The sequence below is a fragment of the Mesoplodon densirostris genome, chromosome X (genome assembly GCF_025265405.1).
Source record: "Mesoplodon densirostris isolate mMesDen1 chromosome X, mMesDen1 primary haplotype, whole genome shotgun sequence".
NCBI lineage: Eukaryota > Metazoa > Chordata > Mammalia > Artiodactyla > Ziphiidae > Mesoplodon > Mesoplodon densirostris.
Genome location: NC_082681.1, coordinates 82,454,685 through 82,480,297, shown reverse-complemented (window position 1 = coordinate 82,480,297; position 25,613 = coordinate 82,454,685). Strand labels below are relative to the sequence as shown.

Here is a 25,613-nt window from a genome sequence, read left to right as displayed (position 1 = left end):
CATTTTCTCGTTGTCAGTAATGCTGGGAGTTCGGGGTGATGGTGAGGCTAGTCAGGGAAGGATCTGAATATTTTGAGATTAAAAAATAATGGTAATAGGTCAAGGGGGTAAAAACCACTAAAATCTGCTTGATGGAAACTTAGCGAAAGAATGTGTCTGTGTGTCTGTGTGTGTCTGTGTGTGTGTGTGTGTGTGTGTGTGTGTAAGCACATTTGAGTGGATGGTCTGTGGATTTGAAACAGGCATGTAGAGAATCAGTTAGTGGTGGGTGGGTGGGATGAGTAGGGAGGTGAAAGGGGAAGGCATGTTAGATGTTATCAAAAAGACCAGGAAGTCAAAGGAAGGTGATATCCATGATCAGGGTAGGGGCTCAGAGGGGATTTAGTTGTGTGACATTGGATAAGAAATTTTCCCCCTTTGGACCTCAGTTTTCCCTGTCTGTAAAATAAGGGAGTTAAACTAGATACTTTTAAACTGCCTTTTCAGCTTAGACTTTTTGTGACAATTCTACAAGTTCCAAACACCATCACTGTTATTTCAGCAAACACACATGCATTTATACCTGTATGCATGTTTGGTGTTGCCTTCCTAGAAGATGGTGAATCCTAGCTTCCATTCTCTTAAAAAAAATCAATCTTCAGATGGGGATAGAGCCAGCTGAGAGAGAGCACTGTGGATGGGCTGGGTTAAAAGTCAGGACTCTGAGATTCCCTCTTCTCCCGGCATTATGACCATGGCTGGATAACTTCCTTTCTTTTCCATTTTCTCATCTGGAAAATCAGGATATGAATCCTCATCTCTACCTCATCATGTTTCAAAGAGGGTTAATTAATTCATCATGTGCATTATGTGCTCAAGAATTTACTATTTTTCAGACATTTTCTAGTAAAACATTGGAGATTGTACATCCATTTGTTTTGTACACATGAAGCACTGTTTGGTACACATCATAAAATTGAAACTGTAGTTTACATTCTGAACTCAAAGAATTACACCATCCTCACTGATGTTTACAATATGTCCCAATTTAGTATCCTTGGCAAATTTTATATAAGTATGGCTTTGATTCTTTCTCTTGCCCCAGGTTTTTGTGAGGGAAGAAATGTAAGTGAACCCTCACTGAACTCTTTCTGTCCTTTAAATCTACTCTTTCCCACCTCAACTCATGTGGAATTGAATGTTACTTTTTGTTTGGAGTCTTGCAGAGAGTTTTTGGTACATATCAGTGTCCCCTTCACTCCCTGACCTTCGGAGGAACATTTCCCAGGGGCAAGTTAACTCTGCTAGGAGGATCTACTTGCAACTTCAACAGAGCCTTAATCAGGTATCTTTGGCCAAGAAATTGACTGATCCTGATTGCACGAGTCCTAGAGATTTTTTCACAAAGCTCCTATTATCTTTTTTTTTTCTTTATTTCTTTGCCGTACGTGGGCCTCTCACCGCTGCGGCCTCTCCCGCTGCGGAGCACAGGCTCCAGATACGCAGGCTCAGTGGCCATGGCTCACGGGCCCAGCCCCTCGCGGCCTGTGGGATCCTCCCAGACCGGGGCACGAACCCGTGTCCCCTGCATCGGCAGGTGGACTCTCAACCACTGTGCCACCAGGGAAGCCCTCCTATTATCTTTTATCTGTCTCTGGTTTTCTTAAATATCATAGCCAGACTTTAGATTAGGGGTCAGCAAAGTTTTTTCTATAAAGGACCAGATAGTAAATATTTTAGACTTTGTGGCCTATATGGTCTCTGACTGTGCTATTCAACTCTGCATTTGTAGCATGAAAGCAAACCTAGACAAAACTAATGGGTATGGCTGTACTACAGTAAAACTTTATGGGCACTGAAATTTATATTTCATTTAATTTTCACATGCTTTTAAATACTATTTTTTAAATTTTTTCCAACCATTTAAAATGTAAAAATAATTCTAAGTCCTTGAGCCACAGAAAGACAAGCAGCACATTGGATTTGGCTTGTGAATTGTAGTTTGTTGACTCTTGCTCCTGTGCTTACAAATCTGCATGGTAAATTTTGCTCTTTCTGGTCTCCTGGTGTCTTAGCAACTTTCTAGATTATCTAATTTTAAACATTCTTCTGAGTTGCCCAGTCAAAGTTTGTTCCCCTTGCTTGCCTAGAATGCCTGGTCTGGTGGCATCTAGGTCCTGAGCTTTTTTCACTAAACAGGAGAAAAATAAACAAATCTAGGAATGTTACAAGAGGATACTTTTTTTCTGATGACCTTGTAGATCACTCACCCTTGCAATACCCAGAGGAGAAGTTGAAAATATTCTACACATTTTCTTTTTAGACATTTGTACTGTAACCATGTGGGTAACTGGAAAATATACATGAATGAGTTTTTATGGATGCCACATACACCCCAGATGGTAAAGAGGAAGGGCTTTGGGGACTATCTGGTACTAAGCATTATGGAAAAACTCTCTGTCTCATAGAAAGTAAGGCCCAGGTGGCCAGTTGAGTTATGAATCTACCATATATTTCCCCATGATTCTTTGTCTTTACACATTTGCTGGCTTAATTCTGGTCCTCCTCATCACAAGACTAGACCACAAGCTTGCAGAATAAGTAATTTAGCTCTGTAACTCATTCCAGTTGATGCCCACCTAAGTCTCTTATTAGAGTCTAATTTGGGAGCCATGTCAAGAATTCGCCATTGCTGGTCTATAGTGCCCTGTGGCTGCTTATTTATAGCATGTACATTTTATGAAACAATGATTAACATGAAATTTCTGTGTCACTTGCAAGATCTTCTTAGTCCATTGTCTCACTCCACCTTGCCTTATTATTCCCCAGTGTGTTATATTTTAAAAGCCCATCCATATACTGCAGCCAGAAGCTTTTTTAATCCCTCACAGAATCTCTTGATAATTGTGAAACTCTGGGTGGTAGATTTTAGCAGTTGGTTGCTCTTGCAAGGGTGTTAGACCCACTTTTTCTTCAGAGGTTGGAGTTATTCTTACTTCTCTGATCTCTAGTCTAGTCCCATGGCAAGAAACACACTGTCCCTCATAATAACTGAATTCTGGGAGAAGCTGTTATTTCAAAAAACAATCTCTTCAGTTATAATAGTCATGTGTGCATACTTCTGGAACCTATTTTTCAGGTGTTCACGCTCCTTCTCTTCATGGCTAGGTAACTGCCCTCAGCATTCCAAGGAGACAGGTAATCTTTTTACCTGCCAGAAGAGAGCACAGAAAAGGAAACTTCCTCCTATCCAAAAAAGGAAACTGGGATTTGGAGGTAAATGATTCTTTATAAAGGGAGCAAAGAGATTAGACTTCTCAGTCCATTTGCTTCCAGCCCATGTTGTGACTCCTGATACATCCCACTGAAATCACCACAGCTTCTGGCTAGACTGGTGCCTATATTTTACTGAGTACTTCATAAGAACAGGCCTGGTGTTAATCTACTCATGCATTCAGTCAGTATACATTTGCTGGGTGCTTACTACACATGAGATACTAGGCTCACATACTCAAGATACAGAGCCTGCCTGAAGGAACTTAGTGATCATAACCCTGGACACCTTTAAATTTCTTCAGTGGATGAAGAGCTATCGTATCCAATTTCCATTGAACTTCCCAACCAACTAGAACAGAGGAAGAGGTCATCCTCCTTATTTTCCATGTAAGCAGACTGAGGTTTTGTCAGTTAATCAACAGGTAGTAAGTGGACTATCTGGATTTAAACCCAGGCCTTCTGGGTCCAATGCTAGCAGTCACTCTCTTACAGCACAGCTACCCCTCAAATATATAAACATACTAACCTAAAGCAGAAAGAAAGTGCAATGCCTAGGCAAACAAGAAAGACAACAGTGAAGAGGAACAATAGAGTCAGAAATGGAAGAATTTATGAAAGACCTAAGTACTGTGGGGAGAAACCAAGGAGCCAATGAGTAGCACCAATATCACAGGGAACTTTCTTCCTAAAAAAGCTCCAACTACTTAAAACAGCTCCAAATACTTAAAACTCTTCATTAGGTAGGGCCAGGGACATGTGAGTAATAGTCCTTCTGCCAACTCTTACTCTTCAGGGGGAAAGTTCTGATTCTGATGAAACCAGGCTTGGTAGCTCTTAATTCACTCTCATCACACAACCACAGAACAGGAAGCATGATTTAACACCTATGCACATGAGAATTTTACTCCTCACTACCAAGATAAGGGAAGAACTCAGAGACAGGGTGTATGTATACAAATGGTAGAATCATGGTTCCTGGACTCTTTGCTTTGAACCTTCTCAGAGAAGTGTGCCACAGAATGTTTTCCATGGGGCCAGGAGCAAGAGAACTCCATTCCCCTCCTCTTTGATGTCACAAACAAGAAAATATTGTCTTTCATGACAGAACTAAAAATTGAGGCGAAATCTTCTCTTTTATCAGGGTTTTAAATTTTTAATTGTCCTTCCTCTCCTGGTTCACCTCATAGTGTAGACGGACCATGATTTCACTGTGGTACTTGGATATGGGACCTGGAGACTGTGGGCCTCTTACAGGTCCATAAGTTAGATAAACACATTTCTATAGTCCCATGTTCACAAGTTCTTTCACTTTCTGGGCAGTTGACTCAGCCATGAGTTATTTAATGAAAAGACTTAAAAGATTTGCAGTATTTGGAATCACAGGATCTTTAAATGCTAACCTGTTAAAAGTTGAAAGAAGATAACTCAGAAATCTAAAAATTTGACCAAGCCATTTTATAGATGAGGAAACTGAGGCCCAGAGAGAGGAAGTGACTTTTCCAGGTTCATAGAACATATAAAGGGAAGAAATGAGGGTCTCCCAGCCATTTCTTGTTTCTTGTCTGAAGGGTTCTCCAGCCTCACAGCTGATCAGCAGAGCTTCAGAGATTGTTGCCTTGGAACCTCCAAGATTTATGTAAGGCAACATAATAAACCTTTATCTTGACTGCAGGGATACCTTTATCTTGACTGCAGGGATATCTAAAATTGCTATTTGATGACTGGCACTTTCCCCAGATAACATCCATTTATTCAACAAACAGTCAATGCTTACTTATTGTGTACACTAGACTTATACCAGGCACTGGGATACGAGATAACAACAAAAACTAGTCATTGAACACTCAGTATGTATTAGTTGCTTTGTAGACATTTTCTCATTCCATCCTCACAATAACCCTATGATGTAGGTATTATCATTAACCCTATTTAAAAATGAGGGAACTGAGGCACAGAAGAGTTAAAGTGACTTGCCCAAAGTCATATAACTTGTTAGTGGCTGTGGAGTGAATAAGACACAGAGTTTCCAACATAATAGAGTAAGATAAGTGCTGTACTAGAAGTAAGTACACAATCCACTGAGCAGACAGAATAAAAGAATGAGTTATTTTACCTGGAATGTTTAAGAAAGCTTCACAGAGGAGTTAAGGGTTGATTTAGGTCTGAAGGGATGCGTAATAGTTTGCCAAGTACAAAAGGTAGGAAGTCAACTTCAGGAAGACAGGACTTCAGGAACGGACTGGCCAAAGACAGGGCTGCATGAAAGTTGAATGCTTGTTTTAGGAACATCTTGGAGTCCAGAAGTGGTTGAGGGGAACCTCATCAGATGCATCAGGTCCCTTGACCAGCTTTCAGTTAGCCTTTTATACCTGCACCCCCCACCCCGATGCTGAGCTGTACATCACTGTCCTACTCTACTCTCTGGGCTCTTTGGAAGCACACTGCTATCTAGGTAGTGGAATAAGATGCAGTGCAAGAGCACCAAATGGGGCTCTGGTTCTGCCATTGACTTACTATGTGGCCTTAGGCATGTCTCATTCGTTCTTTTCACTTCAAATCTCCATCTAAATAATAAAAGTGTTGAACTAGATGATCTTGAATATTTTAGCAATAAATCTATAAAAACATAAATCTTTAACAATAAATCTCTAAAATTTTATAGATATTCCAGATGTTTCTGTTGGCCAGTGGTTCACTTTATATGCATCGGCCTTGGAAAATAGACCTGAACCCAATCCTTAACTCCAAGACTTAATAGATATGCAGCCTTGAGCAAGTCACTTAACTTCTCTGTGCCTCTGTGAAGATAGTAATAGATCACAAGGTTATTGTAAGAACTAAATATGTAACAAGGCTCCAGTGCCCAATAAGTTTTGGTTCCTTCTACTGGAGTGAAGCCTTGGTCATTGGCACACATAGACTTATGGTGTCCCCTGGGTAGCAGAAAGGAGAGATGGCAGATAGTATTTATGGTAGTTCTCTGATAAAGAAGGCTTTAAGTTGGGGTTGGTGTAAGGTTCTCAAACAACCACTTATCTTCAGTGTTACTTAATTGGTGATCCGAAGGGCCAGTAGCATTTGTATAAGAACATAGCAAAGGTCAATCTCTTCCTCTTTCCTCTTGGCCTCTCAGGGCACTATGAGTAACATTCCCCAGAAAGCCCAGCAAGCATGTGTTCATCGCCTCTCTTGAGTTTGGGGCTTTGAACTCGAAAGTGTCAGAGCTCTCTGTGTATCTTTGTCTTCAACAAGATTTGTCTGACCTCCCTGGTAAATTCAGATCCATAGCCACAGGCCAGGAGAAAAGCTAAGAGAGGTCATAAATTATCTTCCACATTCTTCAGCGATTGGTTTCCCTCATCCAGCCAGAGGCGTGTCTTAAAAGTATGTTGGGGCCAAATTCAATAGAAACCTGAACCAGCACCTGTGTAAATAAAATTTTAAGGCTTCTTTTCCTGAAGCCGGATGGATATTTTTTAAAACCAAGCTGGACTGTATTTTATCTAGAGTGCTGTCTCCTACATTCGTAGTGCTTTGGACCCCTTGAAGGAATGTAGTCTGGTTGTAGTGTTATTGTTTTGTTTATTATTTGTGAGGGACAGGCATTTATTTCAAAAATCGGATAATGCCTTGGTATGGCCTGTGACTTCACTGTGTATAAAATGAAACTGGTGATGTACCGTCATTCATTCTGCCTCCCATATATTGGCTTTATATCCCCACATCCATGCCCGCTCTTCAATTTTGATCCTTTTAAAAACCAGCCAACCAGGTTCCTTAAAAAACTAAAAATAGAACTACCATATGACACAGCAATCCCACTACTGGGCATATACCCTGAGAAAACCATAATTCAAAAAGAGTCATGTACCACAATGTTCATTGCAGCTCTATTTACAATAGCCAGGACATGGAAGCAACCTAAGTTTCCATCAACAGATGAATGGATAAAGAAGAATTGGCACATATATACAATGGAATATTACTCACCCATAAAAAGAAATGAAATTGAGTTATTTATAGTGAGGTGTATGGACCTAGAGTCTGTCATACAGAGTGAAGCAAGTCTGAAGAAGAAAAACAAATACTGTATGCTAACACATATATATGGAATCTAAAAAAAAAAGGTTCTGAAGAACCTAGGGAAGGACAGAAATAAAGATGCAGACATAGAGAATGGACTTGAGGACACAGGGAGGGGGGAAGGGGAAGGGTAAGCTGGGACAAAGTGCGAGAGTGGCATGGACTTATATATACTACCAAATGTAAAATAGATAGCTAGTGGGAAGCAGCTGCATAGCACAGGGAGATCAGCTCGGTGTTTTGTGACCACCTAGAGGGGTGGGATAGGGAGGGTGGGAGGGAGACGCAAGAGGGAGGGGATATGGGGACATATGTATATGTATAGCTGATTCACTATGTTATAAAGCAGAAACTAACACACCATTGTAAAGCAATTATACTCCAATAAAGATGTTAAAAAAATAAGTAAAATTAATTAATTAATTAACTTAATAAAATAAAGGAAATTAAAAAAAAAGCCAACCCAAACCAGCATGTAACATACTACTTATCTCTAAATCCTAACTGAATCACCTTCAGATTTTGTCCAAAATCCTAAGTAGGGAAAGGAGGTTAGCACCTTGCCTAAGGCCCCCTGGGCCCATCAGTAAGTGGGTATCCAGTCCTTAAGGTCCCTTAGCTCTGCTCAGCTTCAGAATAGAGACAGGATCCTTCATGTGTGTTGCTTATGATTAAAGACCTCCTACTTCCCACTGTCCTACCGCACCTCTTCTGCCACCCCACCTCTATAGCTTCCATGGCTCCCCAGAAACTCCTCTGTAACCCATGTCACTCGGAAAGAGATTTTCTTGTCTCTTTTGCAATTTCATGAAGGCTAGCTAGCAAGTTTAGGTTCAGATTATGCTTCCATGGGAGCAGAGATAGTTGCAGAAAACAATAGAAAGGGGTTTGGAGGTGTGGAACGATTTCTCACCTATGTAGTGAGCCCTACAAAAATATTGAAATGTTCTCTACTCAGAAGCCCTATTGATATAGGGGTAAAAGACTTGATTTGAGTCCAACATTTGTTGACTCTGTGATCTTGGGAAAACATGTCCTCCATGAGCCTTTTAAAATTGGGATAATGATGACCACGAGAGAAATTCTAAGGATTACGTGAGATAAGGCAAGTAGAAGTTTTCTTACATAGTGCCAGACTTTCAAAAAATGTGAACCAAACACTCTCGACAATGCCTCTTAATGTGTGAATGAGAAATCAGCTCCACGTCAAATTTCAGCATGTTTCCAGGGGTCCCATGATTTCACTGTAGAAATGCAAGTATGAATTAAATAACTCACCTGTTGCTATTTACATGGATAGTTTGATAGTAATTATTTTTAGACATGTGACGTATTTCAGACATAATTCAGACTGTAATAGTTTTGCAGCTTTGCAGATGTATTCATTCCCAGTTACCAAAGACCTCAAAGGAATTAGCTAGAGCTATGAGGGGTAGCACTAAGGTAGACAACACAGGGCTCCCTGGGACCTGTCCCTTGGTTAGAGGGAACTCTGGATTATAGGCATTTGTATTCATATAGTCTGGTGTCAGGGAAGAAGAGCTGGAGGTGAGTAGCTTTCCCTCATTTATTTTTTTAACACGCATGTATTGTATGAGGCCCAATGTGGGCCCAGAGATGAGTATGAGATGGCCCTGTCCTCAGGGAGCTTCTAGTCTGGTGGACGTGCCCTCCAAGGTCAGCTACAGTTTTACACTACACAGGGTATTTAAGTGCAGCAGAAGCAGTGTGATGAGACAAGGGAGAGAAAAATCTACAGGCATAGCTTCCCATACCCAAGGACAACCCTGACCAAGGCTGGCACAATTTGAGGGACCTGTTCCCATGAGCAGGTCTGGAAGCCTTATCAACAACAACAGAAAATAATGATGATGATAGTTATAGCAGCTAATATTTACTGAACATTTTCTGTGTTGGACACTACACTAAGTGCTTACTTCATCTTCACAACAATGTTATGAGATAGTAGATACTCTTACTACCCTTATTTTACAAATGGGGAAACTGATGCTCAAGGACTAAGGGAACAGGAAGGGAACTACTTCATCTCAGTTCAACAAACATTCAGCATCTTATATGCCAGGCCTGTGCTAAGTGCTAGGGAGAGAGAGATGAGTAAAACATACTCTCAGTCCAGAGGGAGCAAACCAATAAGTGCACAATGAGGCTAATATATTTGAGGCCTTCTGCTTGATGCTGTGAACTCAGTGATGAACGATACACAGTCCTTCTTGCAAAGCTCTCAAAGTTTATTGAGGGATATCAATGTGGAAACAAAAAATGTATACTGCTGTGAGAAGTGGCCTAAGAGAGATAAGTGCAAAATGGGACAGAGATTGTGCAGCAAATGATTGGTTTAAATCAAAGCCCCAAAGAAGCAATATTACTAATAATAGAGAAACTGATTGATTTAAATCAAATCCCCCAAAATAAAAAAAAAAAGTGTTATCTAATTTTATTCAGGCTTGGTCAGTTATTTTCCATTTTTCATTCTATTCCTAAAATGGATGATCAGTATTATTTCCCATGGAAGGATGATGAAATACTATCAAACTATACTGTTAAACTATCTCTTTATCCCATTGCATGCCCACACTTTCCCTTTCTTCACCTTTACTCAGGCTACATCCCTCTACCTCAAATGCTTTTTAAGTCCCACCTTCCTTCAAGGCCTCACTCAAGTGCCCGCTCCTCCATGAAGCTTCCACCCCATGAGGATATGGGGAGGAGGAATGGTAAACTGTGACAAAGTGAGAGAGTGGCATGGACATATATACACTACCAAACGTAAAATAGATAGCTAGTGGGAAGCAGCCACGTAGCACAGGGAGATCAGCTCAGTGCTTTGTGACCACCTAGAGGGGTGGGATAGGGAGGCTGGGAAGGAAGGAGACGCAAGAGGGAAGAGATATGGGAACATATGTATATGTATAACTGATTCACTTTGTTATAAAGCAGAAACTAACACACCATTGTAAAGCAATTATACTCCAATAAAGATGTTAAAATTAAAACAAAACAAAACAAAACAAAAAGGCATTCTACCCTCTCCCGTACTCCCACAGCACTTCATGGGTGCCTCTCTTGTGGTTCTTACCACTCCCTGCTTTATCTTTAGGTGATGTACTTACACATATTTTTTCCTCTACTAGACTGAGCTCCTTAGTGGAAGATTCACTTTGCTGAAACCATGATTTTATTTTAAATTCATTGGAATTCTCTTCTGGATTGTATTGGTGCCTAGTGGGCCTTACCCTTCAATCTTAAGCATGTGAAATTACATAACCTATCTGGAGATTAACACGTTCGACTCTTAGCTTTTAATAAAGCCTACTACCTTAATATAACAATGACTAAAATGTGTCTTCATTTCTTTTAGGTCTTGCCCTCAGCCATACGTAATTTATAGTCTTATTATTTCCCCTCAGGCCTCTGTTGTTGTATGTTTAGATTATTTACACGTACTTAGGTTGCATTCATGTACATTACTTTTACTCTTTTTCTTTTAAAAATTTCCTTAGGACCCATTTCCACCAGTGGAAATACTGGATCAAAAGCAGAGGTTAGGGATGAGAGCATGTGATGTGCAGATCTTTAGGAATGGTAGATGCATTCGAGGAATTGGAGGGAGACAGATGACTGAATAGACAGCCAAAATAAAGTGTTATGATTTAAGAATTTATGAAAAGTGCCTCTGTTTGAAAGTATCTTGCCACACATGATCTGTCACAGGATCTGAAACTCGCCATATGTAGGACAGTTTTGGAAGACTGCTTCCTGGGATACATTCAGCCATTATCAAGAAATGCTGTTGGGACATAGGTTGTCAGTATGTTTCTTGGCAGGATTCTGGAGGATAGGAACACAAGCCTCATAAATTTTGAAAGGGATAAGGGATTCAGGACAAGTTCTGAGCATAAGGTGCTTATCTAGAATAGGAAACTTTATAGATAGAGCATCAAAGTGGCAAGCTCTCAGGAGCCAGGGGTCAAATTAAGGCATTGAGCATTCGGTAGGATGAAAGGACAGAAGGGGAAGAGGGAAGCAGAGGAGGAGTTGTGGAGAGAGATGAACAGGTTTCACCTACTTAACAGGACTTGGAATTGTGGGTTTGTATTGGGTTTGTGATATCAGTTTATACTAGGGAGAGATGACTGAGTTCTGGGCAACCAATAGGTGATTTTAGATAGAATTGTAGGAGTCAAGGCCTAAGGGGATGCCCAAGTCCAGGCCAGCTTCTGTGGACATCAGAAAACCATGAGGCATTTGGATATCAGAAACCTATCAGTGGCAGAGGAACTCAGGGCAACATGGCAGACTCAGCACATACAAGTAAGTGCACGCCAGTTACCTCACAGGATTAAGATTACCAATGCAGGATAGAGGCCAGCTACCACTGCCCTCTGTGATGGGCAGATCTTCAGGGATGGTAGGCACCCTGAGGAATTGGAAGGAAGTTTTTACCTATTGGTTGAATTCACTGACATGGTTTGGGGGTTGTAGCTTTCAGATACTCAGGTTTTCTTGTTCAGGTGGAGACTGCAAGATCTACTGCAGAACTGCATATTCTATGTGGGGAAAAAAAACAGGTCTCCTGAGTTAGAATAGAAAATAGAACCCTGCAGGGTTAAGGATAGAGGTGCTCTGTAAGAAGTCAGACAGCATTTTCCAGTTCTGTCCCCCAGAATTTCTTGTCCCCCTTGGGACTCAATTTCTCTTACTTTGGTTCCTAGTGTTCTTCCACTCTTCACCTTGAGTGTAAATATAGAGCACTTTCCTTGGGTTCCCAGAACACAATAGGGATGACCTCTCATTCACCAAAATGCACATTAGTAAATACTAAGGGAGAACATATGGGAAATCCAGTATAGAAAATAAAAGTAGGATTCTATTCCTTGGTATCCCAGATTAAACAATAAAGAACTTAGTTCTTAAACAACAAGAATTAGATGCCTTCCCGTGGCTCTTTTTTAGTCATGTCAACGTGGCCCAGTCTTCACTTGGTAACCCTTCTTCCTTGTTCGTTAACCCATCCACTATGCTCCTATGGGGTCCTAGGGAAATGACAAAAATTTACACACATATCCAGTAAGAGGAAGGTCTCTCGTTAATAACAAGCCCTTTTATGATGCTGTGAGCATTTGTCACCCATGTTGCTAGGAACACCTTTGAGTAACCTGACCCCTCTTTGGAGCAGAATGTGATTGGTGTATTGTTTCAAGGAGACCCTCACTGTTCTGGGAAATATAACTCCAAAGTTTGCTGACTATTACCAGGGAATATGTACAGAGAATAGAACCTGCAGATAAGCCGTCTTCTGATTAGCTTCAGGCATGTTTAAAGCAGCTAGGATGTGGTAGATTTAGCCTTTAGGAAATTCACTTGTCCTCTCTAAGCCTCAGTTTCTTCACCTATAAAATGGAGTAATATAGTGGTTGAAAAAGCTAAAGGAAACGATGCTTGTGAATACACTGTGTAAATTGCAAAGTATCCTATGAGTAGTAATTTCTAGAGGATCTCCTTACCATCATTCAAGACAATCATGCCTATGTTATATAAATACTTGCCTCTGACCACCCTGGAAACCCTTTGCAAAGAGTTGTCTATAGGAGAAACAGTTTAATATGCAAATTACTCCTTCATTTGCGTGTTTTCTATATACACAGCTTATTAACATGAGGTACATCTTCTCCAATCTGCAGTCACACCAGAATGATTACCTCTTTGAAATACCTTTCAGAGATCCTCAAAAATGAATTTTATTCCTCCACAAACAGTCTATCGCAAAGATAACCTCCAAATTGATTGACAATATGTTCAACTACTTTTGCAAGATATAAGGCTAGGCAGATAATTTTATTTATAGAGATAATTATTGTCTTCCTGCAAGTGAGCATTAGCCAGAAAATGGACAAGAGAGGCATGAGGAGTGCCTTCCTATTACAGATCAGCTTTGGGTCTTACCTGCACGGTTACTAAAAGCCTGTGCAGGTAAGTTGCAGTGTTTGTGGCAAAAGCAAAACTTGCTTCAAACAAGAGCAAGCCCTTGTTTCATTGCTTAGTGTTTTAATCCCCATCAGACATGACTTTGATCTGGCATTTGGCAGCAGGGCAGGTTCCTAAGCTGCTGTATACAAATTGGGGTGGGGCAGTGATATTATTGGAATGAATTTATTTGTTGTAATTTATAAATACATGGGCTTTTTCAATTTCATCACCCTCAAAACTTTATCTGTCTTCCCCAGCAGAGCCGTCTCTCAGCCTTTAATATGCTTGCTTTGAGCTCATGGGCATTGCTGCCTGGCTAACACAGGAATCTTGAGAAATTGCTTCCAAGGTCCTTTTCCTTGTTTTCTCTTGATGCCCAAGCTACCAGGGTCAGTAGTGACTGTGGTGGGCTGACAGTGAAGTGGCAACAAACTGAGCTTTGTCCTCTGGCTTCCCTTGACCCCTCCTATTCATCATCCAAGAGGCTCCAGGCCAGCATTCCATAGAGCAGCCTCACCAAACTCACTAAGACTGAAGAGGAACCAGGATTTCAAATAACAATTATGGAAGGAAGGAATGAGACTTAACATTTATAAAACTACAGTGATCTCTTTGTTGATTCTTTTCACTCTAGAAAGATAACTACTCTTTTTAGGAAAGCTTCAAACCCTAATGATCTTCTAGGACCTGGACTGCTTCCTTAAGAAGCACATTACAGAGAGATGTCTTGGCCAACAAAATATTAAAAGACCAATCATTCATTCACTTATGCATTCAACTAATGTAAGTTGATATTTTTTATGTGCCAGACACAGGAATGACAAAAAGGAGTAAGTTTTATCCTTGTCTCCTTCACAATCTAATAAAGACAGCTATTCCTTCATTTTATAATGATCTGTCACATTTCATACACTGCTGGATATCTTTACATGGTAATGACACAAGGGAATGATTGAAAAGCTGAGACAGGGGCAGGAGGACTGAGTGTGTATCTAACCACTCTCAAGCCTCCATTTTGAAATACTGGGGTTGCAGTTTCAAAGGACTATTTTGAAATTTCACCCCATAGCACTGCAGGTAATGGAATCTTGCTGTCACTGGAAGCAAGAACATGGGTGATAATGACATGAATGAGATGAGAAGTTGGGAATAGTTATAGTGTTCATTTTATTTTAGAGAAGAGTATACTTTATGCATGCATAATGGCAGAGTAAACCACTACTAGGAAAAAGAAAGCTAGCATGTGACCCTAGGCAAGTCACTGAAGCTCTCTGGACTTGTGCTTCTGCATCTGCAAAGCTGTTAATGGTATTTGCTCATTCTACTTCATGGATATGTTGTGAGATGATGTATAGGAAGGGATTTGCTAATGTTACCACAGCTTACAAATGTATGAAATTGATTTTAGGACCTTATAAAAGTAGATCTGCCTTCATGAATCATTTGGAGTGTCTTTAAAGACTTCTGCATGCTTTTAAATTAGATCATTTGGGCTACAATTTACAAGGCAGTCTTGATTTTCTTTTCTGACTCCTATTATTGGCACCAAAAGGCATGCTAGGATTTTTTTAAAGATATAATTCACGTGCCACAATATTCACCCTTTTTAAGTGTGCAATTTCATGGTTTTAAATGTGTTCAAGAAATCATGCAAACATCACCACTGTCTAATTCCAGAACATTTTCATCATCTCAGAAAGATATTTACTCCCAACTTCCCCTCCTCTCAGACCCTTGCAACTACTAATTTACTTTCTGTCTCTGTGGATTTGTCAATAACGGACATTTTATCTAAATGGAACAATACAATATGTGACATATGTATCTGGATCCTTTCACTTAGCATAATGTTTTCAAGGTTAAACCATGTTTTAATATGTATTAGTATTTTATTTTTTCTGACTGAATAATAATTGCTAGGTTATATGGTAACTCTACGTTCAACTTTTTGAGGGACCAAGGTATTTTTATTTGTTTGTTTGTTTGTTTTTTATAGAGACTCCACCATTTTACGTTTCTGTCAGCAGTGTATGAGGGTTTGAATTTCTCTACATCCTTGCCAACATGTTATTATGTTACATTTGTAGCAGTAGTAGTAGTACTCTTATACCCATCCTAGTGGGTATGAAGTGGTATTTTGTTGTGGTTTTGATTAGTGTTTAGCTAATGGCTAATGATGTTATGCATCTTTTCACGTGGTTGTTGGGCATTTGTGTATCTTCTATAGACAAATAACTATTCACATCTTTTCCCATGTTTTGACTGGATTATTTCTTTTTTACTATGTACTTGTATGTGTTCTTTATGAGTTCTAAATACAAGTCTCTTATCAGATATGTGATTTGCAAACATTTTCTCCCACTCTGTAAAGTTGCCTTTTCATTTTTGATGGTGTCTATTAAAGAACAAAATCTTTAATTTTGATGAAGTCCAGTTTATCTATTTTTCCTCTTATTGCTGTGTTTTGGTGTCGTATCTAATACTTCATGCCTAATCCAAGGTCACAAACATTTACACCTATGCTTTCTTCAGAGAATTTTGTAGTTTTAACAGTTACATTCGGGTCTGTGATCCATTTGCAGTTGATTTTTATTTTATATGATGTGAGGTGAGAGTCCAGCTTCATTTTTTTGCATGTAGATATCTTGCTGTCCCAGCATTATTTGTTGAAAAGAGTATTCTTCCTTAATAGAATCGTCTTAGTATCCTTGTTGAAAAACTATTAATCATAAATATATGAGCTTATATCTGAACTCTCACTTCTATTCCCCTGAACTATATATATTTTCTTATGAAGCCAGCACACCATCTTGATGACTGTAGCTTCGTAATAAGGTTTGAAATTGAGAACTGTGAGTCCTCCAAATTTATCCTTCATTTTCAAGATGATTTTGGCTATTCTAGGACACTTGCATTTTCATATAAATTTTTGAAAAACATCATCAATTTCAGAAAAAGTGACAGTTGAGTTTTTGATAAAGATTACACTGAGTCTGTAGATCAATGTGGGGAGTTTTGTCATGTTAACAATATTAAGTCTTCAAATTCATGAACACAAGATGTCTTTCCATTTATTTAGTTGTTCTTTAATTTCTTTCAGTTATGTTTTGTTGTCTTCAATGTACAAGATTCACAGTCCTTTTGTTAAATTTATTCCTAAATACTTTATTCTTTTTGACACTTTTGTAAATGGAGTTGTTTTCTTAATTTTATTTTGGATTACTCATTGCTAGTCTAGAAATGCAATTAATATGTGTATATTGATCTATTATACTGCATCCTTGCTGAATTCATTTATTAACTCTAATAGTTATTTTGCATATTTTTTAGAGTTTTCTTCATATAAGATAATGCAATCTGTGAATAGAGATAGTTTTCCATCTTCTTTTCCAATCTGTATTCCTTTTATTTCTTTTTCTTGTCTAATTGTCCTGGCTAGAACATCCAGTACAATGTTGAATAGAAGTGGCGAGAGCAGACATCCTTGTCTTGTTCCCAATCTTAGGCAGAAAGCTTTCAGTCTCTCACCATTAAATATGGTTTTAACTGTAGGTTTTTCATAGATACCCATTATCAGGTTGAGAATGTTTCCTTCTAGTCCTGGTTTGTTGAAGTATTTTTATCAAATGCTTTTTCTGTGTCTATTCAGATCACATGTGGTTTTTGTCTTTAATTCTGTTAAAATGTTATATTAAATTGATTGATTTTTGTTTGTTGGACCAACCTTACTTTCTGGGGTGAATTTCACTTGGTTATGGGAATAATCCTTTTTATATATTGCTTTTTGGTTTGCTAGTATTTTGTTCAGATATTACCTCGATATTCATAAGAAAATGGATCTGTAGTTTTCTTCTTGTACTATCTTTGCCTTGTTTTGTTACCAGGGTAATAATACCTTCACAAAATCAATTGGAAAGTGTCCCTCATCTTTTTCTTTTTTGGAAGTATTTGTGAAGAATTGGTATTAGTTCTTGAATCATTTGATAGCATTAAGTAATAAAGCCACGAGTCCCTGGGCTTTGCTTTGTGGGAAATTATTCTTTTTATTACTATAACTAGTATTATTATTAATTCAGTATCTTTATTTGTTATAGGTCTATTCTGAATTTATATTTATTTTTGAGACAGTTAGGGTAGTTTGTATCTTTCTAGTAATTTTCATTTCATCTGTGTTACTCAATTAGTTGGTATATAATTGTTTGTAGTATTCCTAAATAATCATTTTTATTTCTGTAAGATGTCATTCAGTAAAGATGATGCAATAAATAATCTTTATTTCAGTAGTATTATCTCTTCTTTCATTCCTGATTTTCATAATTTATAAGTCCTGTTTTTATTTTTTATTTTTCTCGTGGTCAATTTGTTAAAAGGTTGTCAGTTTGTTGATCTTTCCAAAGAACCAAGATTTGGTTTTGCTAATTTTCTCTTTTATTTTCTATTGTCTATTTCATTTATTTATGTCCTATTTTTTAAATTATTTTCCTTCTGCTTCTTTTTTAGTTTACTCTCCATTTTCTAGTGTCTTAAGATAGAAGGTTATGTTACTTATTTGAGATCTTTCTCAATAGCTGTAAATAATGTAAATGTAAGCAGTTAGAACTATAAATTTCCTTCTAAGCACTGCTTTTATTGAATTCCAAAAGTTTTGGCATGTTGTCTTTTCATTTCAATTTATCTGAAGGTATTTTCTTATTTCCCTTGTGATTTCTTCTTTGAACAATTGATTATTTAGGCTGCATTGTTTAACTTTCACATATTTGTGAATTTCTCAAAGTTTCTGATTGCTAATTTCATTCTATTTTGATAAGAGAACATCCTTTGTGTGATTTCAGTCCATTTAGACTTACTGAGACTTGTTTCATGGCCTTAGGTAGGTTCCATGTGCACTTAAGAATGTACATTATGGTGTTTTGGGGGTGGAGCATTCTATAGATGTATGTTAAATCTAATTTTTATAGTGTTGTTCATGATTGCCCTTTTCTTATCTTCTGCTTACTTGTTTTATCCTTTATTGAAAGTAGGGTCTTTAAATTTCTATTATTGTTTAATCACCTATTTTCCATTCAGTTCTACCAGTTTTTACTTTATGTTTTTGGGGCTCTGTTATTAGATGCATATATTTATAATTGTATGTCTTCCTAATGGATTCAACTTTTTACCATTATAACATGTCCATCCATCTTTGTCTCTAAGCAGTTTTTGTCTTGATGCCTATTTCGTCTGATAATAGCATACCCACTCCAGCTCTCCTTTGGCTGCTCTTTGTGTGGAATATCTTTTTCCATTCTTTTACTTTCAAAGAGTTTGTCTATGAATCTAAGGTGTCTCTTGTAGACAGCATATAGTTGTATCTCATGTTTTTTTTCCAAGTCATTCCTCAAATCTCAGTCTTTTAATAGTAGTGTTTAATCCAATTACACTTAATTACTTAGGCAGGATTTACACCTGTCAAACCTCATGGTTTGCTATTGCTGCTGTTTGTTCTTCTTTTAGTTGTTTCCTTGTTTAGTGACTTAAAAAAAAAACTAATTCTAGATGCCTGGGAATATGTTGGAGCTTTTCAAAGCCTCCATTGGACACCTCATTTCTCCACCTCTTTTTTAAGCTTTTTGGTTAGCTCATTGTTTGCCACAATTGTTACCACCAACTCAGCCAGCCTTGATGTTCAACATTTGTCTCTGTTATTTTCTACAAACTCCCCCAGGGAAAAAGCTATTCACACTGGGCAAGCTCTGAGTCAGGTTAAATAAACATAGCCCTGAAAATGGAGTCTTTCAGGGAACCCCCAGGTGGTCAAATAGTGACAGTTCTCTGAAAGGGGGGCTTTAAACGAGTCTCAGCCCCATTCTGCCTCCTCCAGTGATTACTAGGCTGCTAGTTTTCACCATCATTGCAGACTGTTGGTTTTCTTGGTTACTATGGAGCTGGGAAGGGATGATGGGCAATAGGGCAAGTTTAAATGTCATAAAGCTTTGAATAAATCCTCCTCAGATTGCTACAAGTATTTGGTTAATTTCTAGAGTTCTGAAAATGTTTATTCTGACCATCGTTTGACCAGTTTTCTAATTTATTTAATGGAGGAGAGAATTTTAGGAGTTCCTCACTTCATCATTTACTCTGACATTACTCCAGTCTAAAGTGTTTTGATCGAGCACTCCTCAACCTTTAAAAAAGTGAATATCTACAGTGTCCAGGGAAAAAAAGACCCTGAAAGTTAATTGGATTTTCAGGATCCTTCTGCTGTTCCTGAGGTCACGTATCCCAATGTTGTTTTTCATTTGACAAGCAAGAGGAAAGATTTTTTTTGCATGTGATATAAACATATAAGCCAGACCATGTTTCCCCTCTACTCAGAATCCTCCAGTGTATCCCCATCTCACTTATTTTAAGAGTATTTGACCTATAAGTTAATGACCTATAAGATCACAAATGATCTTTTCTGCTGTTGCCTCTCAGACCCCGTTTACCACATTTTCTGTGCTGTAGCTGCACTGCCTTCTTTGCCAGTTCTCAAACGTGATAAGTATTCTCCCACATTAGGGACCTACATCAACTGCTCCCTCGGCCATTAATGATCTTCCCTGAGATAACTGTGTGGCACACTTTCTCACTTCCTTCAAGTTTTGGACAAGTGTCACCTCAATGAAACCTGCCTTCACCACTCAAGTTAAAATCATTGTCACTCAGCACTCCCCATTCCCCTTACCATGCTTTTTGTACATAGTACTTGTTGCTTTCTAACATACAATTTAATTTCCTAATTTATTATGTGTATTGTTTATTTTATGCTTCCTTCCCTCTTTCACTTCCCCACACACATTAAAATGGATGTTAGTCAAGATAGGAACTTGTGATTATTTGTTCATTGATATATCCCTAGCATCTAGAACACTGCTTGGCATAGAGTAAATATTTAATAGACATTCAATTAATTAATATTGAATTTAATAGATATTCAATTAATTAATTCTGCCTAGATTTACCTTAATATTTTATCTGTTACATGGGCATGTGTTTAGTATATATTCTGGTATTTATTAGGTGTATATTCATTTTTCACTGAGTAGCACAATGAATATTATGCTCCATTTCTAACCCTTTATTTTTCCAGTATTGTCAGGTAAATGAAATGTTCCACCTAAATGAACTTTCCCATATAACTGATCTCCAAGAAGTCTAGGTTTTAACATTTTTATATATCTCTTCATGGAATGGGTACAATGGTTTTCATGCCTTCTGGAACACAGCAGAGTGACTATAATTTAGCATTTTTGTTGGATTTTGAAAAACTATGGAAAAAATTATAGGAATAAGAGAATACCCTGTGTGGCAAAGATTTAGTCTCTTACTTAACTGTATGAACTTGGGCAATTCCGTTAACCATTCTCAGCTTCAGTTTCATCATTTGTAAAATGATAATAATAACTTCCCTGAATAGCTCATATATTGCTGTAAGGTTTAAACAAGATAATGCATGGGAATACTATCTGTAAGTTGTAAAGCTACCAACAAATGCAAGGTAGAGATGATACAAATGTTTATGATTTAGGAAGATGCTGAATACATATGAACTGATCCCTACTGGTGAGTGTTTAGGGAACAGAGAAGGGTTACACTCAATGTGAGAAGAGCTAAACCTGAATAACATCAGCTCTACCTGTCATTAGTTGAAAATAATTTTAGATTCCTGATGTTTTAGTGTGAGCATCTTTCAACACTGGAATTTTGTAAGTCTCCTTGCCCTAGATTATTAAGAATTATCAACATTTTACATGTTTTGGAGCCAAAGATGACTCCCGTGTTTCCCATGAATAACTCTGGTGCCCTTGGTGCTGAAAATGTACTTCAAAATGCAAAGACGCTCAGATACTTAGGGAACCCTGGGACAGTGAAAAAATAACAGAAAGTTTGAGTCGTTTGTCAGCTCATGTTCCTCAAGTTGGCCAGGGTGGGGTTTTTTTGTTTGTTTTGTAATTGTTGTTTGGTTTTGGTTTGTTTTTCATTAAAGAAAGGATAGCAACATGTACCTTTGTGTTCTTCTGACGTTCCAAATCACATATGGAAAGGAATAATGTATTCATTTTTCTTGGGTCCTGCATTATAGAGGAATTTTAAGATTAATAAGAGACTTCTCATTTTGTCAGTGACCATTATTTTTTTTTTTTTTTTTTTTTTTTTTTCAGTACACGGGCCCCTCACTGTTGTGGCCTATCCCGTTGCGGAGCACAGGCTCCGGATGCGCAGGCTCAGTGGCCATGGCTCACAGGCCTAGCCACTCCGTGGCATGTGGGATCCTCCCGGACCGGGGCACGAACCCATGTCCCCTGCATCGGCAGGCGGACTCTCAACCACTGCTTCACCAGGGAAGCCCTAGAGACCATTATTTTTGTTTGTAATTCAGTTGATTTCAACATTTTCAGTGAGAGTTTTGTTGGGGAACTGAAGTATTGGGTTGACCAAAAGGTTTGTTCAGATTTTCCCATAAGATGGCTCTAGTAGCACTTAGTTGTCTTTAACTTCATTTGAAACAATTTTGTTAGATTGTATGTGACAGCTGTCATATCAGTGAGCATTTTAAAAAAGACATCAAAATCGGTGAACTTTTGTGCAGCCATTTTAATATTGAAGATGGAAGAAAAAAGCAATATTTTCAGCACATTATGCTTTATTATTTCAAGAAAGGTAAAAATGCGACTGAAATGAAAAAAAAAAACAAGATTTGTGCAGTGTATGGAGAAGGTACTGTGACTGATCGAATGTGTCAAAAGTAGTTTGTGAAGTTTCGTGCTGGGGATTTCTTGCTGGACGATGCTCCATCGTCAGGTAGACCATTTGAAGTTGATAGCAACTGAATCAAGACATTAATTAAGAAAAATCAATATTATACCATGTGGGAGATAGCCAACATACTCAAAATATCCAAATCAAGCGTTGAAAATCATTTGCACCAGCTTGGTTATGTTCATCACTTTGATATTTGGTTTCCACATAAGTTAAGCAAAAAAAAAAAAACAAAAACTTCTTGACCGTATTTCCACATGTGATTCTCTACTGAAATGTAATGAAAACATGCCATTTTTAAAACAAATAATGATGGGCAGTGAAAAGTGGACACTGTACAACAATGTGAAACAGAAGAGACTGTGGGCCAAGTGAAATGAACCACCACCAACCACACCAAAGTCTGGTCTTCATCCAAAGAAGGTGATGTTGTGTATATGGTGGGATTAGAAGAGAGTCCTCTATTTGAGTTCCTTTCGGAAAACCAAATTATTAATACCAACAAGTACTACTCCCAATTAGACCAACTGAAAGCGGCACTCGACGAAAAGCATCCAGAATTAGTCAACAGAAAATGTATAATCTTCCATCAGGATAAAGCAAGACCACATGTTTCTTTGATGACCAGGAAAAAACTGTTACAGCTTGCCTGGGAAGTTCTGATCCATCCTCTGTATTCACCAGACATTGCACCTTCAGATTTCCATTTATTTCGGTTTTACAAAATTCTCTTAATGGAAAAAAATTCAATTCCCTGGAAGACTATAAAAGGTACCTGAACAGTTCTTTGCTCAAAAATATAAAAAGTTTTGGGAAGATGGAATTATGAAGTTACCTGAAAAATGGCAGAAGGTAGTGGAACAAAAAGGTGAATATGCTGTTCAATAAAGTTCTTGGTAAAAATGAAAAATGTGTCTTTTATTTTTACTTAAAAACTGAAGGCACATTTTGGCCAACCCAATATATGACAGGAAAAGACGTTATCTTTATGGCAAATGGATGGTATGGGTGGACCTTTCTTGATGGATGTAGTCTCACCGCCTTCTTATGCTCTGATGGCTGGAAAGTAAAGCCCAGGAGTGCTTTAAGTAAGTAGTCAGTATTCCTTCTAGTACCCCACTAGCCTCCACATGTCATTTTTCTGGCCATGACTGTTGGTCAGTTCTAACAACTGGTCTTTCAGGTAGTAATCACCAAAATGCAGGCCAAAGTAGAGGTTGGGGGAAGGAACAGTCAAACCCATTTGGCTGTCTTAAGGAAGTTGTAAAAAGAAAAAAACTTTGTTTTTAGTAGAAAGGAAAAGAAAAAGTGTATGGAGTCAATGTGTTTGGTCAAGACTAATTGAATATCTTAGTTTTTGATGAGCCACAAGACATTAATTTCACAGTTTGTTTTATCCATCAATCTTGGCTCTTTCCAACCTCCATGCCTTTTCAAATACATCATTTCCTCCGCCTGGAATGCTCTACCTGTGCTTTGTTTACATAGTAAAATTCTGTGTTTCCATCAAGATTACTGCTGTGAAATGCAAATACTCTTAATTATTTCATTTTAGGAGTTTAACTTAACATTTGCAAGCTGTTTGCATTTCTTTTATTATACAGCTTATTAGCATACCATTATTTTGTCTTCTGATGATGTTATATAACAACTATTACTCTCTTTTGCCCAATTAGTTGTACATATTCTCCTAGGTTCTATTTTTTAAAAATTTACTCATTTACTCCTCTCTTTTTCTTTCTCTTTCAATACTTAGTGAATGCCTATGAGGGCCAGACATTGTGTTCGTTGTTTTGCCCACATTGTTTCATTTACATGTCCCAGCAGACTTATAAGTTATTATCTCTATTTTACAGTGCACTAAATTGAGGTCTAGAGAAGTCAAGTTACTTGCTCCAAAGTTCCAGCTAGTAAGCAGGGATTTTTGTGGAAATACAATGCCCTATTTTTTCCCTACTCTATTACCCTGGCTCCTTTCTCTACAGTTTCAATTGATTCCTCTATGAGTGTCCCATATCAATCTGTTGGTGCCTTTATGGGGCTTTCCTAGAGTCAGAAAGGAATTTTGGCTTCTTAGTGCTCAGGGTCCATCACAATGTGACTCCCTAAGGGGAAGTAACTCAAAATAATCCTTGAAGAAGAGAGACTTGGAGAAGGTGGCTATGAAATAATTGGGATACAAGCTCACATCTTCCCTCCTGCAACCAGGAATGTTTCTACCCTCAGTAGGGATGGCAGTGACACCACAGGTAATGTTGAGCCCAGTGAGGCAGCACTTGGTGGAGGGTGGTAATGCTTTCTTCAACTTTTCTTGAAGCTGTCACAGAGCTCGGTAGGTCCTTAGTGAGGCCCAGGATTGAGTGTTTCATTCTATAAACCTTTTCTTTTTCTTTTCTTCTCATATCTTCCTTTTTCTTCTCCTAGTCCTGCCTCCTCCCTTCCCCTTCTACTCCTCTTCCTCTTCTCCTTCTTCTTCATCCCTTCTTCCTTTTTTCCTCCTCCTCCTCTGCCCCTCCTTCTCCCCCCACCTGCATCATTAATCTTGTCAAGAAGCATGTGTTTTGATAAGGTATACACTATAATCATCTTGATAAGTAGTTTTTGAATTTTTAGTGAATCAAATCAGAATAGCACTCAGAAAGGGAGCATAATGAGGGTATGTTTGAGCTGCAGATTAAATTTCAGTTTTCAAATTTGATCTTAGATGACCTTTGTTTTTAGAAATATATAGGAAGAAAAATCTGAGAAATTTTATAGAAGCTTTTTATTGTGGAGTACTTGATAAATAAATAACATTAAGTACAGTCCTTGAATGCTGCACAATAAAGATTTCAGCAGTAACTTCAGCCTTGGTCAGTTCTTTTCGCATTCCACATGATTCCAGAAGAATGCACACCATTCAAACAGCTCTTGTTTACCAAGTAGCTAAAATTTGTCAGATGCTTTATAGAAGTTATTTTAAATGTCCATGGCTCTGCAAAAGTGGATGATATGATACCCTTTTTACAAAGGAGGAAACAGACTCAAAGAGGTTTATGCTGTTTGCCCAAGTTTATGCTATTTACCATAACTAGTAAGTGACATTGCTGGGACTCGTAACCCAGTCCCTCTGACTCCTAAGTTCTTGCTCCTGCCACCACACCATACTTCTTTGCCAATTAACAAATAGCTAAGAACAGGTAATAGAAATTTCACAGTCTATGTTATAGTCTCTTAATCTCTGTGATGAATATTAATTTATTGAGAGATTACTGAATTCTCCTCCTCATGCTCCCCCATCATTTTATCAACAGAAAGAAATGTCCTCACAGTGAGCCATTGTAGTCAATTCATGACCTACACCTCCTTGCCTCATTCCATAACTCTCTCATCCTCTTTTTTATTATTGCTATTTCATCTCCCACTAGATGCAAACTCCTAAAGGGCAAGAACTATAATTTTTAACTATAATTATAAAGTTATAATTTATAACTTTCTCCTCTACAGACTTCAGCACAGGGCTGGAC

The 25,613-nt window shown here is 38.2% G+C and overlaps 1 protein-coding gene across 4 annotated transcripts in view; it reads left to right on the top strand.

The window, feature by feature from the left end:
* The window catches only part of AR (androgen receptor), a 184,904-nt gene that overhangs the window by 113,101 nt on the left and 46,190 nt on the right, over positions 1-25,613 (top strand). Inside the window, exon 2 of one of the 4 annotated variants that reach the window (XM_060086765.1) lies at positions 22,642-22,657. The exons of the other annotated variants lie outside the window; for them this stretch is intronic. Within the exon in view, the coding sequence (XP_059942748.1) occupies positions 22,642-22,657 (16 nt within the window). The remainder of the gene's footprint in view (positions 1-22,641; positions 22,658-25,613) is intronic. 4 annotated transcript variants of the gene reach the window in all.